This window comes from Bombina bombina, chromosome 4 (genome assembly GCF_027579735.1).
Source record: "Bombina bombina isolate aBomBom1 chromosome 4, aBomBom1.pri, whole genome shotgun sequence".
Lineage (NCBI taxonomy): Eukaryota > Metazoa > Chordata > Amphibia > Anura > Bombinatoridae > Bombina > Bombina bombina.
In genome coordinates, this window is record NC_069502.1 from 37809358 (window position 1) to 37834317 (window position 24960).

The window sequence follows — 24960 nt, forward strand, 5'->3', positions numbered from 1 at the left end:
CCCGCTGCATCTGATCCCTGCCCTTGCCCTATTCATTCATTGTATATTTTTCATTATACCGTGCGCGTGCACGCACCATGTTTCCCCTATCAACAAATATAATATAAACATTAAAATAATGTTCCTTATTTTAATGTTTATATTATATTTGTTGATAGGGGAAACATGGTGCGTGCACGCGCACGGTATAATGAAAAATATACAATGAATGAATAGGGCAAGGGCAGGGATCAGATGCAGCGGGGCGGAGCGCAAAGAATGTGGAGGCGTTAGAAAATAGTATTGTAATGAGTGGGGCAAGGATAGTAGGAGTAGATGTAGCGGGGGCGGAGCGCCGTAGATTGCCGAGTGCCGGGGAAACCATTGTCGATGAGGAATCCATTCACGGCACAACACCGGTTCAAAAGATATGCTTTAGCAGTGAAGCAGGTAATAGCTGCAAACTTTATAGCAGCAGTAGTTTTTTAGTTATGCTGTGAGCGCAATGTCTATATGTGTGCACGCTCACAGCACTAAGCAGGCTTCCGGTTTGGATTTGCAAGGGAGTGCGCATCCAGTCTATATAGACAACGCGCGTTACAACATGGCGGCTAGCACCGCATTCAGTAGGCAGTGGTTTAGGGGTAATATTGAGACTGAAAAATAATTGAGCAGAGGCTAGGTAAATAAACAAAGTAAGCAACAACGTTTAAAACCATACAAAAACGTTTTAAAAAAAAGTTAATCACAGAAAAAAAGATGGTGTTTAGGTTCCCTTTAAGTGTATCCAGTCCACGGATCATCCATTACTTATGGAATACCAATACCAAAGCTAAAGTACACGGATGATGGGAGGGACAAGGCAGGTACTTAAACGGAAGTTACCACTGCCTGTAAAAAACCCTTTCTCCCAAAAATAGCCTCCGAAGAAGCAAGGTATCAAATTTGTTAAATTTGAAAAGTATGAAGCGCAGACCAAGACTCCGTCTTGTAAATCTGTTCAACAGAAGCCACATTTAAAAAAGGCCCAAGTGAAAACCACAGCTCTAGTAGAATGAGCTGTAATCCCTTCAGGAGGCTGCTGTCCAGCAGTCTCATAAGCTAAATGAATTATGCTTTTTAACCAAAAAGACAGAGAGGCTGCTGAAGTCTTTTGACCTCTCCTCTGTCCAGAATAGACAACAAACAAGGTGAACGTTTGATGAAAACTGTAGTAGCTTGTAAGTAAAACTTTAAAGCACAAACCACGTCCAATATTGTGTAATAGACGTTCCTTCTTTGAGGAAGGATTAGGATACAAGCATGGAACAACTATCTCTTGAGTGATGTACTTGTTAGATACCACCTTAGGAAAAAACCCAGGTTGGTACGCAGGACTACCTTATCCGTACGAAGGACCAGATAAGGAGAATCACATTGTAACACAGATAACTTGGAGACTCTACGAGTCGAGGAATTAGCTACCCAAAAGGAACTTTCCAAGATAAAGATTGATATCTATGGAACAAAAAAGGTTCAAACGGAACTTCTTGAAGAACCTTAAGAATCAGGTTTAAGCTCCATGGCGGAGCAACAGTTTTAAACACAGGCTTGGATCTAACCAAAGCCTGACCAAATGCCTGAACGTCTAGAATACCTGCCAGACGCTTGTGCAAAAAATAGACAGAGTAAAAATCTGTCCCCTTTTAAGGAATTAGCTGACAACCCTTTTCTCAAAAACATCTTGGAGAAAAGATAATATCCTGGGAATCCAGACTTTACTCCATGAGTAACCCTTGGATTCATAACAATCAGATATTTACACCATATCTATGTTCAATTTTCCTAGAGACAGGCTTTCATGTCTGTATTAAGGTATCAATGACTGACTCGGAGAAGCCATGCTTTGATAACATCAAGCGTTCAGTCTCCAGGCAGTCCATCTCAGATTGATTCTATTTAGATGGTTGAAAGGACCCTGAGGTAGAGGGACCTGTCTCAGAAGCAGAGACCGTGATGGAAAGGATGACATGTCCACCAGATCTGCATACCAGGTCCTGCGTGGCTACGCAGGCGCTGTCAAAAACACCAAAGCCCTCTCCTGCTTGGTCTTGACCTCCGGAGGAAATCCCACTCCCCCGGAAGAAAAGTCTGACGACTTAGAAAATCCACCTCCCAGTTCTCAACACCTGGGATATGGATAGCTGATAGACAAGAGTGAGTCTCTGTCCAGTGAATTATTGTAAGACTTCTAACATCGCTAGGGAACTTCTGTTCCCCCTTGATGGCTGATGTAAGCCACAGTCGTGTATATTGTCCGACTGAGTATGATGTACCTCAGAGTTGCTAACTGAAGCCAAGTCTGAAGAGCGTGGAATATCACTCCCAGTTCCAGAATATTTATTAGAAGGAGGGTCTCCTCCTAAGTCCACTATCCCTGAGCCTTCAGGGAGTTTCAGACTGCATCCCAACCTAAAAGGCTGGCATCTATTGTAACAATTGTCCCATCTGACCTGCGGAAGGTCATACCCTTGGACAGATGGACCCGACATAGTCACCAGAGAAGAGAATCTCTGGTCTCTTGGTCCAGGTTTAACAGGGGGACAAATCTGTGTAATCCCCGTTCCTCTGACTGAGCATGCATAGTTGCAGCGGTCTGAAATGTAGACGTGCAAACGGTACTATGTCCCTTGCCGCTACCATTAAGCCGATTTCATTCATGTACTGAGCCACCGAAGGGCGCGGATGGGATGAAAAAACACGGCAGAAATTTAGAAACTTTGACAACCTGGACTCCGTCAGGTAAATTTTCATTTCTACAGAATCTATCAGAGTCCCTAGGAGGGAAACCCTTGAGATTGGGGATAGAGAACTCTTTCCTTGTTCACTTTCCACCCATGTGATCTCAGAAATGCCAGTACTACGTCCGTATGAGACTGGGCAATTTGGATGTTTGACGCCTGTATCAGGATGTCGTCTAAATAAGGGGCCACTTCTATGCCCCGCGGTCTAAGGACCGCCAAAGCGACCCCAGAACCTCCATAAAGATTCTTGGGGCTGTAGATATCCCAAAGGAAAGAGCTACAAACTGGTAATGCCTGTCTAGAAAGGCAAACCTGAAAAACGATGGTGATCTTTATGCATCACAATGTGAGGATAAGCATCCTTCAAATCCATTGTAGTCCTCTATTGACTCTCCTGGATCATAGTTAAGATGGTACGAATAGTTTCCATCTTAAATGACGGAATTCTGAGGAATTTGTTTAAGATCTTTAGATCCAAAATAGGTCTGAAGGTTCCCTCTCCTTGGGAACCACAAACAGATTTGAGTAAAAACTCTGTCCCTGTTCCTGTCTTGGAACTGGATGGATCTCGTACACAATGTAAGAATGCCTCCTTCTTTATCTGGTTTGCAGATAATTGTGAAAGGCGAAATCTCCCCTTTTTTGGGGGGGGAATCTTTGAAATCCAGAAGATATCTCTGGGATATAAATTCCAATGCCTAGGGATCCTGGGCATCTCTTGCCCACGCCTGGGCAAAGAATGAAAGTCTGCCCCCTATAGGATCCGTTACCGGATAGGGGTCCGTTCCTTCATGCTGCCTTAGAGGCAGCAGCAGGCTCCTTGGCCTGCTTATCTTTGTTCCAGGTTCGATTGTCTCCAGACCGCCTTGGACTGAGCAAAAATTCCCTCTTGTTTTGCCTTAGAGGAAGAGGATGCCACACCTGCCCTGAAGTTTTTAAAAGGTACGAAAATTAGACTTTTTTTTTTTTTTTTTTTGCCCTTGATTTAGACCTATCCTGAGGAAGGGCATGACCTTTTCCTCCAGTGATATAAGCAATAATCTCCTTCAAACCATGCCCGAATAGGGTCTGCCCCTTGAAGGGAAGTTAAGTAGCTTATTTATTAAAGTCACGACAGCTGACCATGATATAAGCCATAGCGCTCTGCGCGCCAGTATAGTAAAAAACAGAATTCTTAGCCGTTAGTCTAGTCAAATGAACAAGGCATCAGAAAACAAAGGAATTGGCTAGCATAAGCTTGTCAAATATATTCATCCAATGGAGTCGCTTAACTGTAAAGCCTCATCAAGAGACTCAACCCAGAACGCCGCAGCAGCAGTGACAGAAGCAATGTATGCAAGGGGCTGCAGGATAAAACCCTGTTGAATAAACATTTTTTATCCATTGGATCTAAAAAGCACAACTGTCCTCGTCAGAGGTAGTGGTACGCTTAGCTAGAGTAGAAACTCTTCTCTCCACCTTAGGAACTGTCTGCCAGAAGTCCCGTGTGGTGGTAACTATTAGAAAACATTCTTCTAAAAAATAGGAGGGGAAGAGAACGGCACACCTGGTCTATCCCATTCCTTATTAAAAAATTTTTAGTAAACCTCTTTAGGTATTGGAAAAACATCAGTACACACCGGCACTGCATATTATTTATCCAGTCTACACAATTTCTCTGGCCCTGCGATTGTACACATTCATTCAGAGCAGCCAAAGCCTCCCTGAGCAACAAGTGGAGGTTCTCAAGCATAAATTTTAAATGTAGAAATATCAGAATCAGGTTAAATCATCTTCCCTGAGTCAAAAAAAAAATCACCCACAGACTAAGCATATTGTGAGGTAGTATCATACATGGTTCTTAAAGCGTCTGTATGCTCTGTATCTACCCCCAGAGCTAACTGCTTTCCTTTAATTTCAGGTAGTCTGACTAATACTGCTGCCAGAATATTATTCACCACCTTTGCCATGTCTTGTAAAATAAACGCTATGGGCGCCCTTGATGTACTTGGCGCCATTTGAGCGTGAGTCCCTGAAGCGGGAGTCGAAGGGTCTGACACGTGGGGAGAGTTAGTCGGCATAACTTTCCCCTCGACAGAATCCCCTGGTAAAAGAAACGCTATGGGTGCCCTTGATGTACTTGGCGCCATTTGAGCGTGAGTCCCTAAAGCGGGAGTCAAAAGGTCTGACACGTGGGGAGAGTTAGTCGGCATAACTACCCCCACGACAGAATCCTCTGGTGATAATGTTTTTAAAGACAAAAAATTATCTTTATTGTTTAACATGAAATCAGTACATCTGGTACACATTCTAAGATGGGGTTCCACCATGGCTTTAAAACATAATGAACACAGAGCTTCCTCTATGTCAGACATGTTAGAACAGACTAATAATGAGACTAGTAAGCTTGGAAAACACTTTAAATCAAGTTAACAAGCAAATATATAAAACGTTACTGTGCCTTTAAGAGAAACAAATTTTGTCAAAATTTGAAAAACAGTGAAAAAAAGGCAGTAAAACAAACGAAATTTTTACAGTACATGTAATAAGGTAACAGAGCATTGCACCCACTTGCAAATGGATGATTAACCCCTTAATGCAAAAAACAGATAATAAAAAAAAAAAATGACATAGACGTTTTTAAAAACAGACACAACAAACTGCCACAGCCAACAGTGGGAAGCTTCAGTTAACTGTTTCTATGCAAAATTTAAGCCAGCCATGTGGAAAAAACTTAGGCCCCAATAAGTTTTGTCACCAAACATATGTTAAAAAACGATTAAACATGCCAGCAAACGTTTTAAAACACATTTTTACAAGAGTATGTATCTCTATTAATAAGCCTGATACCAGTCGCTATCGCTGCATTTAAGGCTTTACTTACATTACTTCGGTATCAGCAGTATTTTCTTAGTCAATTCCATTCCTAGAAAAATATTTTACTGCACATACCTTATCTGCAGGAAAACCTGCACGCCATTCCCCCTCTGAAGTACCTCACTCCTCAGAATGTGTGAGAACAGCAAATGGATCTTAGTTACGTCTGCTAAGATCATAGAAAAACGCAGGCAGATTCTTCTTCCAAATACTGCCTGAGATAAACAGCACACTCCGGTGCCATTTAAAAATAACAAACTTTTGATTGAAGAATAAACTAAGTAGAAAGCACCACAGACTCTCACGACCTCCTATCTATGTTGAGGCTTGCAAGAGAATGACTGAATATGGCAGTTAGGGGAGGAGCTATATAGCAGCTTTGCTGTGGGTGGACTCTTGCAGCTTCCTGTTGGGAAGGAGAATATATTCCATAAGTAATGGATGATCCGTGGACTGGATACACTTAACAAGAGAAACATGCTTATGGCAGCTTACCACAAAGATTATACTAATGGTAAGAGACTAGTTAAAGCAAATAGACCTAAAACTGTACAGGGTAAACTTTTCTTTAGAAAAAACGAAATTGGGACATACCCCTGTTTGAACTGTGCACAATGTCACATTATGATCAAGGGTGATACTATCTCCCATCCCTTTGCTGGACAGAAATGTAGAATTTGTGGATTTATTACTAGCGACTTAACCTATGTGGTTTACCCCACAAAATGCACCTTTGGTTTGCTTTACATAGGAGAAATGACCCAAAAACAGAAAAGACAGAATAAGTCAACATAAATCCACCATTCACAATCCTAAAATGACACACTTACTGGTGCCTACACATTTACAGAATATGGGCCATCAGGCAAAGCAGTTGCATTTTATGGTAATTGACAAAGCATATAAAAAACCCAGGGGGACGATGGACAAAAAGATCTCCTTTATAGGGAGGCAAAATGGATATGGCCTTACATAGCTGACACCCAAAAGGGATACGGCCTTACATAGCTTACACCCCAAAGGACTTTATAGGGAATTTGATATCAATCCATTCATATAACTATAGGCATTTAACTTTCATAAATTGAATTTACAGTGATTTTGTTCTAAGTGTGTATGTGTATTGATATGTGCTGCCAACTACTTCCTCTACTTTGTTTTTAATGTTGGGCCAATCCCTTTAAGGGTGGGAGGTTAAGGATTACTTATAAAATAAATTTGTGCTTGAGTTAAAGGGACAGTAAACCTTAAAAATAATGTTATATAATTCTGCACATAGTGCAGAATTATATAACATTATATTAGCCAAACTTTGTAAATCATAATATTTCCTTTTTATTTTGTAAAAATACCGCTGTTTTACAGACCCGCTCTCTGTACTCTGCTGAGTGGGTCTGTTGTTTTTACTGAGCGCATCGGGCCAGCTGTATAGTCACAGCCCGGCCCGACCGCGCCCTTCGACACAGTGTAGCTCGCTCCTGCTCTGTCTGACAGCAGGAGCGAGCTGCACTGTGTCTAATGGCGCGGTCGGGCCGGGCTGTGACTATACAGCTGGCCCGGTGCGCTCAGTAAAAACAACAGACCCACTCAGCAGAGTACAGAGAGTGGGTCTGTAAAACAGCGGTATTTTTACAAAATAAAAAGGAAATATTATGATTTACAAAGTTTGGCTAATATAATGTTATATAATTCTGCACTATGTGCAGAATTATATAACATTATTTTTAAGGTTTACTGACCCTTTAATGACGTCATAAGCTCCTTCCTCTGTCTAGTAGTTGATTGGCCCAATTTTTATTGGTGTTGGTTTAAAATGCACTTTGTATCTCAGAGAAATGGGCAGGTGCCCCCAAACGTTGCTTTGGAAGGCTAATAAAAGTATAACATTTTGCTTGAATTGGTGTGCGGTTCCACCTTTATGACTTTTGATGTGTGGACCTATGGGGAAAAGCCCTTGGAACAAGCACCCTGTGTTTATCATTAATATATTGGATGTGGTAAGATATAATTTACTGAGTGACAGTCTTAACTGCTTTGTCACCTGCTAGTAATGTAGGAAGTACACAACTTTGTGTGTCTATCGTCCACTAAGATTTAGCTGGAGGTTCCTATCAACCAATAAGAATAATCCGAAAGTATCTATCAGCCAATAAGAATTAGCAGTAAGTACCATTAAGCCAATAAGAATTAGCAGGAAGTACCTATCAGCCAATAAGCATTATTAGGAGGTGCTGTCTATCAGCCAATAAGCATTAGTAGAAGGTGCCTATCAGTCAATAAGCATTAGAAGGAGGTGCCTATCAGTGAGCGTAAGTACAAAGTACACAACCAATACTACTGCATTACTTTCAATTAAAATTTAAACAACTTTTAGTTCACGTTTTTAAAAAAATAACGTTTAAATGTTTAATGCTGCACTTTTATATTGATAATATTGATGCTTTTTCTTTAAGGTCAACTTGCAGACAAAAATGATACAGGTCACAGAAACATAGTTGTATGGGAGGGACTATAACAGCGTATAAAGGTGTGTGACTGAGATACTGGTATACTCACACCGTTACTTACTTTGCAGCTTCTGGGTCCCAGACCACAATGTCTGCATCTGCGCCTGGAATAATACGCCCCTTCAGGGGGTACATGTTGTGAATCTTGGCAGCGTTGGAACTGGTCACTGCCACAAAGCGATTCTCGTCCATTTTACCCCCGACCTGCAGTAAACAAACAAATAACCTAGTGACGTATCTGAGTGAGACAAGGGACACACAACAGCGAGACACAAAACATGCACCATTAGGGGGCAGTAACACACAAACTAGTGACATTACTGAGTGAGACTAGCGCACAGTGTGATGTACAGAGGTACACACACCAGTAATACACAGAACATGCACCAGTAGGGGGCAGTAACACACAAACTAGTGACATTACTGAGACTAGCGCACAGTGTGATGTACAGAGGGACACACACCAGTAATACACAGAACATGCACCAGTAGGGGGCAGTAACACACAAACTAGTGACATTACTGAGTGAGACTAGCACACAGTGTAATGTACAGAGGTACACACAGCAGTAATACACAGAACATGCACCAGTAGGGGGCAGTAACACACAAACTAGTGACATTACTGAGTGAGACTAGTGCACAGTGTGATGTACAGAGGTACACACAGCAGTAATACACAGAACATGCACCAGTAGGGGGCAGTAACACACATACTAGTGACATTACTGAGTGAGACTAGTGCACAGTGTGATGTACAGAGGTACACACATCAGTAATACACAGAACATGCACCAGTAGGGGGCAGTAACACACAAACTAGTGACATTACTGAGACTAGCGCACAGTGTGATGTACAGAGGGACACACAGCAGTAATACACAGAACATGCACCAGTAGGGGGCAGTAACACACAAACTAGTGACATTACTGAGTGAGACTAGCGCACAGTGTAATGTACAGAGGTACACACACCAGTAATACACAGAACATGCACCAGTAGGGGGCAGTAACACACAAACTAGTGACATTACTGAGTGAGACTAGCGCACAGTGTGATGTACAGAGGGACACACAGCAGTAATACACAGAACATGCACCAGTAGGGGGCAGTAACACACAAACTAGTGACATTACTGAGACTAGTGCACAGTGTGATGTACAGAGGGACACACAGCAGTAATACACAGAACATGCACCAGTAGGGGGCAGTAACACACAAACTAGTGACATTACTGAGACTAGTGCACAGTGTGATGTACAGAGGGACACACAGCAGTAATACACAGAACATGCACCAGTAGGGGGCAGTAACACACAAACTAGTGACATTACTGAGACTAGCGCACAGTGTGATGTACAGAGGGACACACAGCAGTAATACACAGAACATGCACCAGTAGGGGGCAGTAACACACAAACTAGTGACATTACTGAGTGAGACTAGCGCACAGTGTAATGTACAGAGGTACACACACCAGTAATACACAGAACATGCACCAGTAGGGGGCAGTAACACACAAACTAGTGACATTACTGAGTGAGACTAGCGCACAGTGTGATGTACAGAGGGACACACAGCAGTAATACACAGAACATGCACCAGTAGGGGGCAGTAACACACAAACTAGTGACATTACTGAGACTAGTGCACAGTGTGATGTACAGAGGGACACACAGCAGTAATACACAGAACATGCACCAGTAGGGGGCAGTAACACACAAACTAGTGACATTACTGAGTGAGACTAGCGCACAGTGTGATGTACAGAGGGACACACAGCAGTAATACACAGAACATGCACCAGTAGGGGGCAGTAACACACAAACTAGTGACATTACTGAGACTAGTGCACAGTGTGATGTACAGAGGGACACACAGCAGTAATACACAGAACATGCACCAGTAGGGGGCAGTAACACACAAACTAGTGACATTACTGAGACTAGTGCACAGTGTGATGTACAGAGGGACACACAGCAGTAATACACAGAACATGCACCAGTAGGGGGCAGTAACACACAAACTAGTGACATTACTGAGTGAGACTAGCGCACAGTGTGATGTACAGAGGGACACACAGCAGTAATACACAGAACATGCACCAGTAGGGGGCAGTAACACACAAACTAGTGACATTACTGAGACTAGTGCACAGTGTGATGTACAGAGGGACACACAGCAGTAATACACAGAACATGCACCAGTAGGGGGCAGTAACACACAAACTAGTGACATTACTGAGACTAGTGCACAGTGTGATGTACAGAGGTACAAACAGCAGTAATACACAGAACATGCACCATTAGGGGGCAGTAACACACAAACTAGTGACATTACTGAGTGAGACTAGCGCACAGTGTGATGTACAGAGGGACACACAGCAGTAATACACAGAACATGCACCAGTAGGGGGCAGTAACACACAAACTAGTGACATTACTGAGACTAGTGCACAGTGTGATGTACAGAGGGACACACAGCAGTAATACACAGAACATGCACCAGTAGGGGGCAGTAACACACAAACTAGTGACATTACTGAGTGAGACTAGCGCACAGTGTGATGTACAGAGGGACACACAGCAGTAATACACAGAACATGCACCAGTAGGGGGCAGTAACACACAAACTAGTGACATTACTGAGTGAGACTAGCGCACAGTGTGATGTACAGAGGGACACACAGCAGTAATACACAGAACATGCACCAGTAGGGGGCAGTAACACACAAACTAGTGACATTACTGAGTGAGACTAGCGCACAGTGTGATGTACAGAGGGACACACAGCAGTAATACACAGAACATGCACCAGTAGGGGGCAGTAACACACAAACTAGTGACATTACTGAGACTAGTGCACAGTGTGATGTACAGAGGGACACACAGCAGTAATACACAGAACATGCACCAGTAGGGGGCAGTAACACACAAACTAGTGACATTACTGAGACTAGTGCACAGTGTGATGTACAGAGGGACACACAGCAGTAATACACAGAACATGCACCAGTAGGGGGCAGTAACACACAAACTAGTGACATTACTGAGTGAGACTAGCGCACAGTGTGATGTACAGAGGGACACACAGCAGTAATACACAGAACATGCACCAGTAGGGGGCAGTAACACACAAACTAGTGACATTACTGAGTGAGACTAGTGCACAGTGTGATGTACAGAGGGACACACAGCAGTAATACACAGAACATGCACCATTAGGGGGCAGTAACACACAAACTAGTGACATTACTGAGACTAGCGCACAGTGTGATGTACAGAGGTACACACAGCAGTAATACACAGAACATGCACCAGTAGGGGGCAGTAACACACAAACTAGTGACATTACTGAGACTAGTGCACAGTGTGATGTACAGAGGGACACACAGCAGTAATACACAGAACATGCACCAGTAGGGGGCAGTAACACACAAACTAGTGACATTACTGAGACTAGTGCACAATGTGATGTACAGAGGGACACACAGCAGTAATACACAGAATATGCACCAGTAGGGGGCAGTAATACACAAACTAGTGACATTACTGAGACTAGTGCACAGTGTGATGTACAGAGGGACACACAGCAGTAATACACAGAACATGCACCAGTAGGGGGCAGTAACACACAAACTAGGGACATTACTGAGTGAGACTAGTGCACAGTGTGATGTACAGAGGGACACACAACAGCGAGACACAGAACATGCACCAGTAGGGGGCAGTAACACACAAACTAGTGACATTACTGAGTGAGACTAGTGCACAGTGTGATGTACAGAGGGACACACACCAGTAATACACAGAACATGCACCAGTAGGGGGCAGTAACACACAAACTAGTGACATTACTGAGTGAGACTAGCGCACAGTGTGATGTACAGAGGTACACACACCAGTAATACACAGAACATGCACCAGTAGGGGGCAGTAACACACAAACTAGTGACATTACTGAGACTAGTGCACAGTGTGATGTACAGAGGGACACACAGCAGTAATACACAGAACATGCACCAGTAGGGGGCAGTAACACACAAACTAGTGACATTACTGAGTGAGACTAGCGCACAGTGTGATGTACAGAGGGACACACAGCAGTAATACACAGAACATGCACCAGTAGGGGGCAGTAACACACAAACTAGTGACATTACTGAGTGAGACTAGCGCACAGTGTGATGTACAGAGGTACACACACCAGTAATACACAGAACATGCACCAGTAGGGGGCAGTAACACACAAACTAGTGACATTACTGAGACTAGTGCACAGTGTGATGTACAGAGGGACACACAGCAGTAATACACAGAACATGCACCAGTAGGGGGCAGTAACACACAAACTAGTGACATTACTGAGTGAGACTAGCGCACAGTGTGATGTACAGAGGGACACACAGCAGTAATACACAGAACATGCACCAGTAGGGGGCAGTAACACACAAACTAGTGACATTCTGAGTGAGACTAGCGCACAGTGTGATGTACAGAGGGACACACAGCAGTAATACACAGAACATGCACCAGTAGGGGGCAGTAACACACAAACTAGTGACATTACTGAGACTAGTGCACAGTGTGATGTACAGAGGTACACACACAAGTAATACACAGAACATGTACCATTAGGGGGCAGTAACACACAAACTAGTGACATTACTGAGTGAGACTAGCGCACAGTGTGATGTACAGAGGGACACACAGCAGTAATACACAGAACATGCACCATTAGGGGGCAGTAACACACAAACTAGGGACATTACTGAGTGAGTGTAGTGCACAGTGTGATGTACAGAGGGACACACAGCAGTAATACACAGAACATGCACCATTAGGGGGCAGTAACACACAAACTAGGGACATTACTGAGTGAGACTAGTGCACAGTGTGATGTACAGAGGTACACACAGCAGTAATACACAGAACATGCACCAGTAGGGGGCAGTAACACACAAACTAGTGACATTACTGAGTGAGACTAGCGCACAGTGTGATGTACAGAGGTACACACACCAGTAATACACAGAACATGCACCAGTAGGGGGCAGTAACACACAAAATAGTGACATTACTGAGACTAGTGCACAGTGTGATGTACAGAGGGACACACACCAGTAATACACAGAATATGCACCAGTAGGGGGCAGTAACACACAAACTAGTGACATTACTGAGACTAGCGCACAGTGTGATGTACAGAGGTACACACACCAGTAATACACAGAACATGCACCAGTAGGGGGCAGTAACACACAAAATAGTGACATTACTGAGACTAGTGCACAGTGTGATGTACAGAGGGACACACACCAGTAATACACAGAACATGCACCAGTAGGGGGCAGTAACACACAAACTAGTGACATTACTGAGACTAGTGCACAGTGTGATGTACAGAGGGACACACAGCAGTAATACACAGAACATGCACCAGTAGGGGGCAGTAACACACAAACTAGTGACATTACTGAGTGAGACTAGCGCACAGTGTGATGTACAGAGGGACACACAGCAGTAATACACAGAACATGCACCAGTAGGGGGCAGTAACACACAAACTAGTGACATTACTGAGTGAGACTAGCGCACAGTGTGATGTACAGAGGTACACACACCAGTAATACACAGAACATGCACCAGTAGGGGGCAGTAACACACAAACTAGTGACATTACTGAGACTAGTGCACAGTGTGATGTACAGAGGGACACACAGCAGTAATACACAGAACATGCACCAGTAGGGGGCAGTAACACACAAACTAGTGACATTACTGAGTGAGACTAGCGCACAGTGTGATGTACAGAGGTACACACACCAGTAATACACAGAACATGCACCAGTAGGGGGCAGTAACACACAAACTAGTGACATTACTGAGACTAGCGCACAGTGTGATGTACAGAGGTACACACACCAGTAATACACAGAACATGCACCAGTAGGGGGCAGTAACACACAAACTAGTGACATTACTGAGACTAGTGCACAGTGTGATGTACAGAGGGACACACAGCAGTAATACACAGAACATGCACCATTAGGGGGCAGTAACACACAAACTAGTGACATTACTGAGACTAGTGCACAGTGTGATGTACAGAGGGACACACAGCAGTAATACACAGAACATGCACCAGTAGGGGGCTGTAACACACAAACTAGTGACATTACTGAGTGAGACTAGCGCACAGTGTGATGTACAGAGGGACACACAGCAGTAATACACAGAACATGCACCAGTAGGGGGCAGTAACACACAAACTAGTGACATTACTGAGTGAGACTAGCGCACAGTGTGATGTACAGAGGTACACACACCAGTAATACACAGAACATGCACCAGTAGGGGGCAGTAACACACAAACTAGTGACATTACTGAGTGAGACTAGCGCACAGTGTGATGTACAGAGGTACACACACCAGTAATACACAGAACATGCACCAGTAGGGGGCAGTAATACACAAACTAGTGACATTACTGAGTGAGACTAGCGCACAGTGTGATGTACAGAGGTACACACACCAGTAATACACAGAACATGCACCAGTAGGGGGCAGTAATACACAAACTAGTGACATTACTGAGTGAGACTAGCGCACAGTGTGATGTGTGATGTACAGAGGTACACACACCAGTAATACACAGAACATGCACCAGTAGGGGGCAGTAACACACAAACTAGTGACATTACTGAGACTAGTGCACAGTGTGATGTACAGAGGGACACACAGCAGTAATACACAGAACATGCACCAGTAGGGGGCAGTAACACACAAACTAGTGACATTACTGAGACTAGTGCACAGTGTGATGTACAGAGGGACACACAGCAGTAATACACAGAACATGCACCAGTAGGGGGCAGTAACACACAAACTAGTGACATTACTGAGTGAGACTAGCGCACAGTGTGATGTACAGAGGGACACACAGCAGTAATACACAGAACATGCACCAGTAGGGGGCAGTAACACACAAACTAGTGACATTACTGAGTGAGACTTGCGCACAGTGTGATGTACAGAGGGACACACAGCAGTAATACACAGAACATGCACCAGTAGGGGGCAGTAACACACAAACTAGTGACATTACTGAGACTAGTGCACAGTGTGATGTACAGAGGGACACACAGCAGTAATACACAGAACATGCACCAGTAGGGGGCAGTAACACACAAACTAGTGACATTACTGAGTGAGACTAGCGCACAGTGTGATGTACAGAGGGACACACAGCAGTAATACACAGAACATGCACCAGTAGGGGGCAGTAACACACAAACTAGTGACATTACTGAGTGAGACTTGCGCACAGTGTGATGTACAGAGGGACACACAGCAGTAATACACAGAATATGCACCAGTAGGGGGCAGTAACACACAAACTAGTGACATTACTGAGTGAGACTAGCGCACAGTGTGATGTACAGAGGGACACATAGCAGTAATACACAGAACATGCACCATTAGGGGGCAGTAACACACAAACTAGGGACATTACTGAGTGAGACTAGTGCACAGTGTGATGTACAGAGGGACACACAGCAGTAATACACAGAACATGCACCAGTAGGGGGCAGTAACACACAAACTAGTGACATTACTGAGTGAGACTAGCGCACAGTGTGATGTACAGAGGGATAGACAGAGACATGTAATGTAAAACATGTAATAGGTTTGGAGATTTTATTAGCTTGGAATTTGTCTATGACTTCTGTAATGCTGTAGCGCCACAGCACGTGATGTTTGTTTATGTTCCATAACTGTTCTTTACCTGCCTGTAGGGTGTTTACCTATTATTTTATCTCTTGTATATTTAATACTTGTTTCTTTATTAAATATATGAGAGAGAGAGAGAGAGAGAGAGAGAGAGAGAGAGAAGAGAGAGGAGAGAGAGAAGAGAAAGAGAGAGAAGAGAAAGAGAGAGAAGAGAGAGAGAGAGAGAGAAGAGAGAGAGAGAGAGAGAGAGAGAGAGAGAGAAGAGAGAGAGAGAGAGAGAGAGAGAGAGAGAAGAGAAAAAGAGAGAAGAGAGAGAGAGAAGAGAGAGAGAAGAGAAAGAGAGAGAAGAGAGAGAGAGAGAGGAGAGAGAGGAGAGAGAGGAGAGAGAGAAGAGAGAGGAGAGAGAGGAGAGAGAGGAGAGAGAGAAGAGAGAGAAGAGAGAGGAGAGAGAGGAGAGAGAGAAGAGAGAGAAGAGAGAGGAGAGAGAGAAGAGAGAGGAGAGAGAGGAGAGAGAGGAGAGAGAGAAGAGAGAGAAGAGAGAGGAGAGAGAGAAGAGAGAGGAGAGAGAGGAGAGAGAGGAGAGAGAGAAGAGAGAGAAGAGAGAGGAGAGAGAGGAGAGAGAGAAGAGAGAGAAGAGAGAGGAGATAGAGGAGAGAAGAGAGAGAGAGAGGAGAGAGAGGGAGAGGGGAGAGAGAAAGAAAGAAAGAGAGAGAAGGAGAGGGAGAGATTCTAATTGTGGTATTTCATTTCTTTAGATAATGTTTAGAATCCTTTTCACCGCTTATCACCTCTGAGTTAGTGCTGTAATTAGTCTTTAAATCACTTGATTACAGTAAAGTTTCACCATCAGCCCCTGAAGTTTACATGAAACAGATAAGCTCTGTCTGTTAAGTAAGTGATGCTATTTCAGGTTAAGAAAAAAAAAAAAAAACTAAAGTGGGCTAATGTTTATTAGGAGATAACATTAAAGGTGATATTTATGTAAATAGGTAAGGAATTTAATTTATTCCCAATTAAAAGATAAGCTCACATCCAACCTTAAATATGCTGAGATACAACCAGGGCTTTTATACATTATAGATTGTCCATCAGCAACCATGGATAGGGAAAGAGATGGCACTGTAAGGGCTTGTATAGAAACAGAATATATAGAAACAGGACAAAAATCTTAGGCTTCAATCAAAATCTATCAGTGATTTGCTCCCAAAAATACTTTTTGCTCTCCAGCCTAATTGGGAGCTGAGTTTCTTGAGCGATCATAATGTTATATTGTATAGTTTATTAAACCCCCAACCCCCACCGCAAATGTGTTTGTACCTAAAAAGTCATGTGTGATAAGTATGTCTTTTCAATAGAAACAATCACAAGACGCCCTCAACACTCCGTATCCCTATAAATGCCGTACATATCTTTGCATCATTTTACTCAGTCACAAATGCTCATTCCAGATTACAAATTCAATAATAAATGCACTGTTGTGAAAGAGACTGGGGGCTCGTCCCCTATAAAAACCCGTTCACAAATGCACACTCTCTTTAAAAGAGACATAAAACCCAACATTTTATTTCATGATTCCGATAGAACATTCAATTTTAAACAACTTTCCAATTTTTCCTATTATTACATTTTCTAAATGTTCTTGTTATTATTTGCTGAAAAGCGGGAAGTTAAGCTCAGGAGTGTGCACGTGTCTGCAGCACTACATGGCAGAAGTTCTGCAACAATGTAATACATCAGCAAGAGCACTAGATGGCAGCAGTTTTATAACAATGTAATACATCAGCAAGAGCACTAGATGGCAGCAGTTTTATAACAATGTAATACATCAGCAAGAGCACTAGATGGCAGCAGTTTTATAACAATGTAATACATCAGCAAGAGCACTAGATGGCAGCAGTTTTATAACAATGTAATACATCAGCAAGAGCGCTAGATGGCAGCAGTTTTATAACAATGTAATAGATCAGCAAGAGCACTAGATGGCAGCACTATTTCCTGTCATGTAGTGCTCTAGACATGTTCACGCTACCTATCTAGATATCTATTCAACAAAGAATAAAAAGAAAACAAATTTGATAATAGAGGTAAATTGGAAACATTTTTTTAAAATTGTATTCTCTATCTGAATCATGAAAGAAAAAACTGGAGTTTCATGTCCCTTTAAGGGAATATTGAACCATACAGACTGATGATCACTAGAGCCTAAGTTCTCACCCCCAGACACCTCAGATACTATATCACTCAATCTAGTATAGTTCCTTTACGTGTTGGTTCTTTTACTAGTTGCTCAAGAGATCCCCCTGTAAAGATTCCAGAATATATTTACTTCTCGTTGAATTAGCAGCTGGTACCTCTCAGTCTACGTCAGGCATATTAAAGTCCCCACTACTATAACCTTATTACCCTTCATTGTAATATTGTTAATCCTGTAATAGAGGCCTATAATCAAACCCCTATTCTAAATACCTGTTTCACTTCAGTTTCTACAGTTGCCCAAACTTTCTACATGCTCATTGGTTTCTACAATTTCAGTTCTTTTACATACAGAGCCCCTCCCACCTCCTACTTTTTTTCCCCTACTCTAACCAATCATGAGAATCATTGTATCATGTCTCTGTTATAGCTACCAAATCTAAAACTCTATCTTATCAACACAGTGCTTTTTCTTCTCATCACTATGCAAATCTACCTTAAAAACACCTCCTTTTAAAACTTCTTTATTACGTAGTGAGGTCCATGAGTGGCCTCTGAGGGTTTTAGGAAGTTTTTATACTTTGGAAATGCCTTACAGACCTAAGTGTTGTGTGCGTTGTCCTATATATATATATATATATATATATATATATATATGTATATATATATATACATATATATATATATATATATATATATATATATATATAATACAAGTTGTGACATCATGGGGTCTGGACATACCACTCCTCGTTCCCAGATGACACTCATGCGGTCTTGCACACCTCCAACACCATGAGGAATCTTGGTGAAGTCCTCTTTGCCCATGGCTTTCTGTTTGGTGGTGAATGTTCTGTGGTCTGAAGACACCACGTTGAGTGTATCGCTGGGAGAGAAAAATCCTTTGTTAATGTGTGCATCTGTCACTGACTTCGGAAATAGGTATGTCTTTCTTTGCCTCCATAATAATTTTACCACTGTTTTAAACAAATCTATTTACCCCCTGAAAGATTCTGCACAAGAAATCTACCACCTTACTCAGTTATCTATATGTTTACATTTTGTTAAATAATTTTTGAACAGTGACTGCACAGATTGTCTGCAGGAAGAACATTTCAGACATTTATTGGTTTCTTAAGCTATATAACTAAAGTATCTGACATTGTCCCACACAACAAACTAAAGCATAAAATACTTTGCCTTGAACTAAAGCAAAGAACAGTGGATAAAATGCTGGTTTTAAGGATAGATGGCAGAGCGTTCTAATTAATGCAGCATATTCAGTTACTAGTTTTGTGCCTCAGTGGTCAGTTATTGGGCCTGTTTTGTGTAACATATTCAGTTACTATTTTTGTGCCTCAGTGGTCAGTTCTTGGGCCTGTTTTGTTTAACATATTCAGTTACTAGTTTTGTGCCTCAGTGGTCAGTTATTGGGCCTGTTTTTTTTAACATATTCAGTTACTAGTTTTGTGCCTCAGTGGTCAGTTATTGGGCCTGTTTTTTTTTAACATATTCAGTTACTAGTTTGTACCTCAGTGGTCAGTTATTGGGCCTGTTTTTTTAACATATTCAGTTACTAGTTTTGTACTTCAGTGGTCAGTTATTGGGTCTGTTTTTTTAATATATTCAGTTACTAGTTTTATACCTCAGTGGTCAGTTATTGGGCCTGTTTTTTTTAACATATTCAGTTACTAGTTTTGTGCCTCAGTGGTCAGTTAGTTATTGGGCCTGTTTTTTTTTAACATATTCAGTTACTAGTTTTGTACCTCAGTGGTCAGTTATTGGGCCTGTTTTGTTTAACATATTCAGTTACTAGTTTTGTGCTTAAGTGGTCAGTTCTTGGGCCTGTTTTTTTTAACATATTCAGATACTAGTTTTGTGCCTCAGTGGTCAGTTATTGGGCCTGTTTTTTTAACATATTCAGTTACTAGTTTTGTGCCTCAGTGGTCAGTTATTGGGCCTGTTTTTTTAACATATTCAGTTACTAGTTTTGTGCCTCAGTGGTCAGTTCTTGGGCCTGTTTTGTTTAACATATTCAGTTACTAGTTTTGTGCCTCAGTGGTCAGTTCTTGGGCCTGTTTTGTTTAACATATTCAGTTACTATTTTTGTGCCTCAGTGGTCAGTTCTTGGGCCTGTTTTGTTTAACATATTCAGTTACTAGTTTTGTACCTCAGTGGTCGTTATTGGGCCTATTTTGTTTAACATATTCAGTTACTAGTTTTGTGCTTAAGTGGTCAGTTCTTGGGCCTGTTTTTTTAACATATTCAGGTACTAGTTTTGTGCCTCAGTGGTCAGTTATTGGGCCTGTTTTTTTTTAACATATTCAGTTACTAGTTTTGTACCTCAGTGGTCAGTTATTGGGCCTGTTTTTTTTTTTTTAACATATTCAGTTACTAGTTTTGTGCCTCAGTGGTCAGTTATTGGGCCTGGTTTTTTAACATATTCAGTTGCTAGTTTTGTGCCTCAGTGGTCAGTTATTGGGCCTGTTTTTTTAACATATTCAGTTACTAGTTTTGTGCCTCAGTGGTCAGTTCTTGGGGCTGTTTTGTTTAACATATTCAGTTACTAGTTTTGTGCCTCAGTGGTCAGTTCTTGGGCCTGTTTTGTTTAACATATTCAGTTACTAGTTTTGTACCTCAGTGGTCAGTTCTTGGGCCTGTTTTGTTTAACATATTCAAGAGTGGAAGATAAAGTAGCGGTATTAACAATTTAGAGGATTGAACAAACACATTAGAGCATTTCATTTATGCACTTTTATGTTCCTTTAAATTATAGGAAAAGGGAGCAAAATAAACAATGACAGCATACTGCAAAGTTGTTTTATTATGCATAATGAAGCTTACTCTACAGAGGGAGATATGGACAGACTAGATGGGCTGTCTAGTTCTTTACTGCCATCAGATCTATGTTTGTATGTTCTTCCGTTAGCAGCTCCCTGTATGTAGTCTGGACTAGATTAACCAAAGCTTCTGTATTCCCCTCCCAAGGTTACTTGTAATTGACCTGCCATTAGAGTGTGCTGGGTGCTCATCACTCCTTACTTGGCCAGCAGGCTCATGAGGTAGTTGGGTGTGTTTGAGTCTAGTCGGAGTGGGGGAACGGTGACATAGGCAGCCGCATGGGACCAGTCTTGATGGTAGTAGTGCAGCCCATTTAGAGTGGCGTGGGCAGTGGTGGTCTCTCCGTATACGATTTTACCTGAAGTAACAGAGTACAATTTTATCATACATGGCTAGACAATAAAACACTATAAAATAAAGTCTGATGACAAAAAGGACAAAACACTTGCATGGAACATCAGCTTTAATATCAGAACAAAGTGTGTTGGGGCCGGTAACTGCTCACCTTGCATCTTGGCTGAAGCAATGACATCTCCAGCCGACATACTGGACACATTAACCAGATATAAAGGACAGAATGTCTAAGGAGAGGATAAAGAAGACAATTCAGCTTAATACAACCAGTGCAGATGCTAAACAATTCATTTAGCTAACTGTTACAGCATATGGGAACTATAGAAGGTAACGATAAATATCAGCTCTGGCACACTTACACCGATACAAACAGACAACACTCAGACAAAGTGATGTTCCCAGAGATATTCAGATACATGTGATGTGAATGTGCACAAGCAGACATGGTCACATACATACAGGGCCCAGTGCAGTGAGTGCACAAGCAGACATGGTCACATACATACAGGGGCCCAGTGCAGTGAGTGCACAAGCAGACATGGTCACATACATACAGGGGCCCAGTGCAGTGAGTGCACAAGCAGACATGGTCACATACATACAGGGGCCCAGTGCAGTGAGTGCACAAGCAGACATGTTCACATACATACAGGGGCCCAGTGCAGTGAGTGCACAAGCAGACATGGTCACATACATAAAGGGGCCCAGTGCTGTGAGTGTGCAAGCAAACATGGTCACATACATACAGGGGCCCAGTGCTGTGAGTGCAGAAGCAGACATGGTCACATACATACAGGGGCCCAGTGCTGTGAGTGCAGAAGCAGACATGGTCACATACATACAGGGGCCCAGTGCTGTGAGTGCACAAGCAGACATGGTCAGGTGCATACAGGGGCTCAGTACTGTGAGTGCACAAGCAGACCTAGTCAGGTACATATAGAGCGCCAGTACTGTGAGTGCACAACAAGACATGGGCAGGTACATACAGGGGCCCAGTGCTGTGAGTACACAAGCAGACATGGTCGCATACATACAGGGGCCCAGTGCTGTGAGTGCACAAGCAGACATGGTCAGGTACATACAGGAGCCTAGTGTTGTGAGTGCACAAGCTGACATGGTCAGGTTCATACAGGAGCCCAGTGCTGTGAGTGCACAAGCATACATGGTCACATACATACAGGGGCCCAGTGCTGTGAGTGCACAAGCAGACATGGTCACATAAATACAGGGGCCCCGTGCTGTGAGTGCACAAGACATGGTCACATGCATATAAAGCCCCAGTGCTGTGAGTGCACAAGCAGACATGGTCAGGTACATACAGAGCCCCAGTGCTCTGAGTGCACAAGCAAACATGGTCAGATAACTTACCCTGTTAGCGATGGTTATAGCCCTGTGCACGGCCTCGGCTTCAAGCTGTATGCATGAGGAGAGATTACAGAGATGTCAGCATTAGCAAGTCGATACGTTCACCCTAAAACCCATTACCGTGAGCTGTCAGCGTTCCTAGAAAGACGTAAGTGTTTAACCCCTTCACCATCTCACACCACTGTGCCAAACCCGTTATTTAATTTCAGTATTTGTTTCACACAAGTCATACCTTGTTTTTTCAGCAGATCAAGCAAGTTTATAAAATAGCTTGCAGAAAGAGAGAAAAAAGATAATCTTATACCTCAAGCGGGTGCACTGGCTATTAATATTGTGTGAATAATGTGACGATTATAACAATTATCTTATGGCATAAATATGTCACAATCAAAAACAATTGTATGTAAAGTGACTCTTAATGGGCATAAATTGTACCATAGTTACACAAAAAAGTCACCATAGAGTATTTGCAGCAATGGATGAGGCAGCTGAAGACGTCAGGTGAAAAGATAATCTGAAAAACCAAAGCCTCATAGAGTAATGGTGTAGCCACAATGTGATGTGAAAACTAGATGAATAAATCTCACAAGGTGCGAAAGGAGCGGTCTGACTCTTACAGCAGTCAGTGTGCTGAATCCATCGGCATATACCCTTCTCCGGGACACCAAACTCCAAGGGTGATGCTTTAACCAGCGTCTTAGGAAGGACACGTTCTCTCCTCTGAGACATCATTCACCAAAGATGATGCTCCCGCTAGCGCCTCAAGAAGCAGCTCAGAATGGCGGAATTAATGGAAACGGCAAAAAGGATGTCACTGACGAACCTGAATACAATACTCCGAAGAAATCAGATGAGCGCACACCCCAGCAGTCAGTGAGAAGTCGATATGCATGTGTATAAAACTTTATTGCAACGCGTTTCTCGGCCCGGAAATGGCTTCCTTCAGATATACAACAAATTGGAAAACCGCGCTCTTATAATTAACTGCAACATTTGTAACCAATTAGAAGAGTTTGCAATGTTACTTTTTATTTTTAATAAGTGTTTTTATATAAACATTTGTTGATTGCCATTATAATCATCTATGTTAAAGGCTTTTAATATACAACTTTATACAATATTCTAGGTATCATCCATTAGATATAGTTCTACATATCTAATCCAATTAGACCTGTATAGGTTTTAATGTATGTTATTTTTAACATTGCAAACTCTTCTAATTAGTTACAAATGTTGCAGTAAGATACAGATACTTTGTATCTGTCTTTTATAAGAGCTTTATTTTCACATTTGTTGTATACCTGAAGAAACAGCCTTTCTGGCTGAGAAACGCGTTGTAATAAACTTTTATACACATGCATGTTGTATTGTATTAAAGGGACATGAAACTCAAACATTTTCTTTCAGGATTCAGATAGAGAATACAATTTTAGACAACATTCCAAATTACTTATATTATCTATTTAGCTTAATTCTTTAGATATCCTTTGTTGAAGAAATAGCAATGCACATGAGTGAGCCAATCACACTAGGAATCTATGTGCAGCCACCAAACAGCAGCTACTGAGCCTATTTAGATATGCTTTTCAACACAGGACAACAAGAGAATGAGGCAAATTAGATAATAGTAGTAAATTGGAAAGTTGTTTAAAATTGCAGGCTCTTTTTAAATCATGAAAACATTTTTTTTTGAGTTTCATGTTCCTTTAATAAGGTTCATCAGTGACATCCTCCAGCCGCCTGTTTGCCATTTCCTTTAATAGTGCCATTGTGAGCTGCTTCGTGAGACGCTAGTGGGAACATCGTCTTTGGTGATTGACATCTCGGAGGAGAGGAGGTGCTGTCATGATGGGTCGTTCCTAAGACGCTAGTTGAAACATCACCCTTGGAGTTTGGAGTTTAGAAGAAGAGCAGATACCAATGGTTTCAGCACACTGACAGCTGTAAGAGTCAGACCGCTCATTCCATACCTTACACTCTTGTCAGTTTTATTCATCTATTTTTTCACATCACATTGTACACTATTACTCTATGAGGCACCACCTTTTATTTTTGAAGTTTAGAAAATAGTATTAGAGCACATAGCTCCTCCCCTGTGCTCTCCCTCCTTCCCTATCCTCTCCCTCCTTCCCTTTCCACTCCCTCCTTCCCTATCCTCGCCCTCCTTCCCTATCCTCGCCCTCCTTCCCTATCCTCACCCTCCTTCCCTATCCGCGCCCTCCTTCCCTGTCCACTCCCTCCTTCCCTGTCCTCTCCCTCCTTCCTTGTCCACTCTCTCCTTCCTTGTCCTCTCCCTCCTTCCTTGTCCACTCTCTCCTTCCCTATCCTCTCCCTCCTTCCCTATACTC

At 42.4% G+C, this 24960-nt stretch overlaps 1 protein-coding gene across 1 annotated transcript in view; it reads right to left on the reverse strand.

Annotated features, from left to right (window-relative positions):
* Positions 1-24960, reverse strand: part of DPYSL5 (dihydropyrimidinase like 5) — a 263062-nt gene that overhangs the window by 67791 nt on the left and 170311 nt on the right. The window contains exons 6-10 of the mRNA XM_053710991.1: positions 22616-22660; positions 21399-21474; positions 21095-21251; positions 18797-18938; positions 8187-8329 (exon numbers count right to left, since the gene is read on the reverse strand). Coding sequence (XP_053566966.1) covers positions 8187-8329; positions 18797-18938; positions 21095-21251; positions 21399-21474; positions 22616-22660 — 563 coding nt within the window. The remainder of the gene's footprint in view (positions 1-8186; positions 8330-18796; positions 18939-21094; positions 21252-21398; positions 21475-22615; positions 22661-24960) is intronic.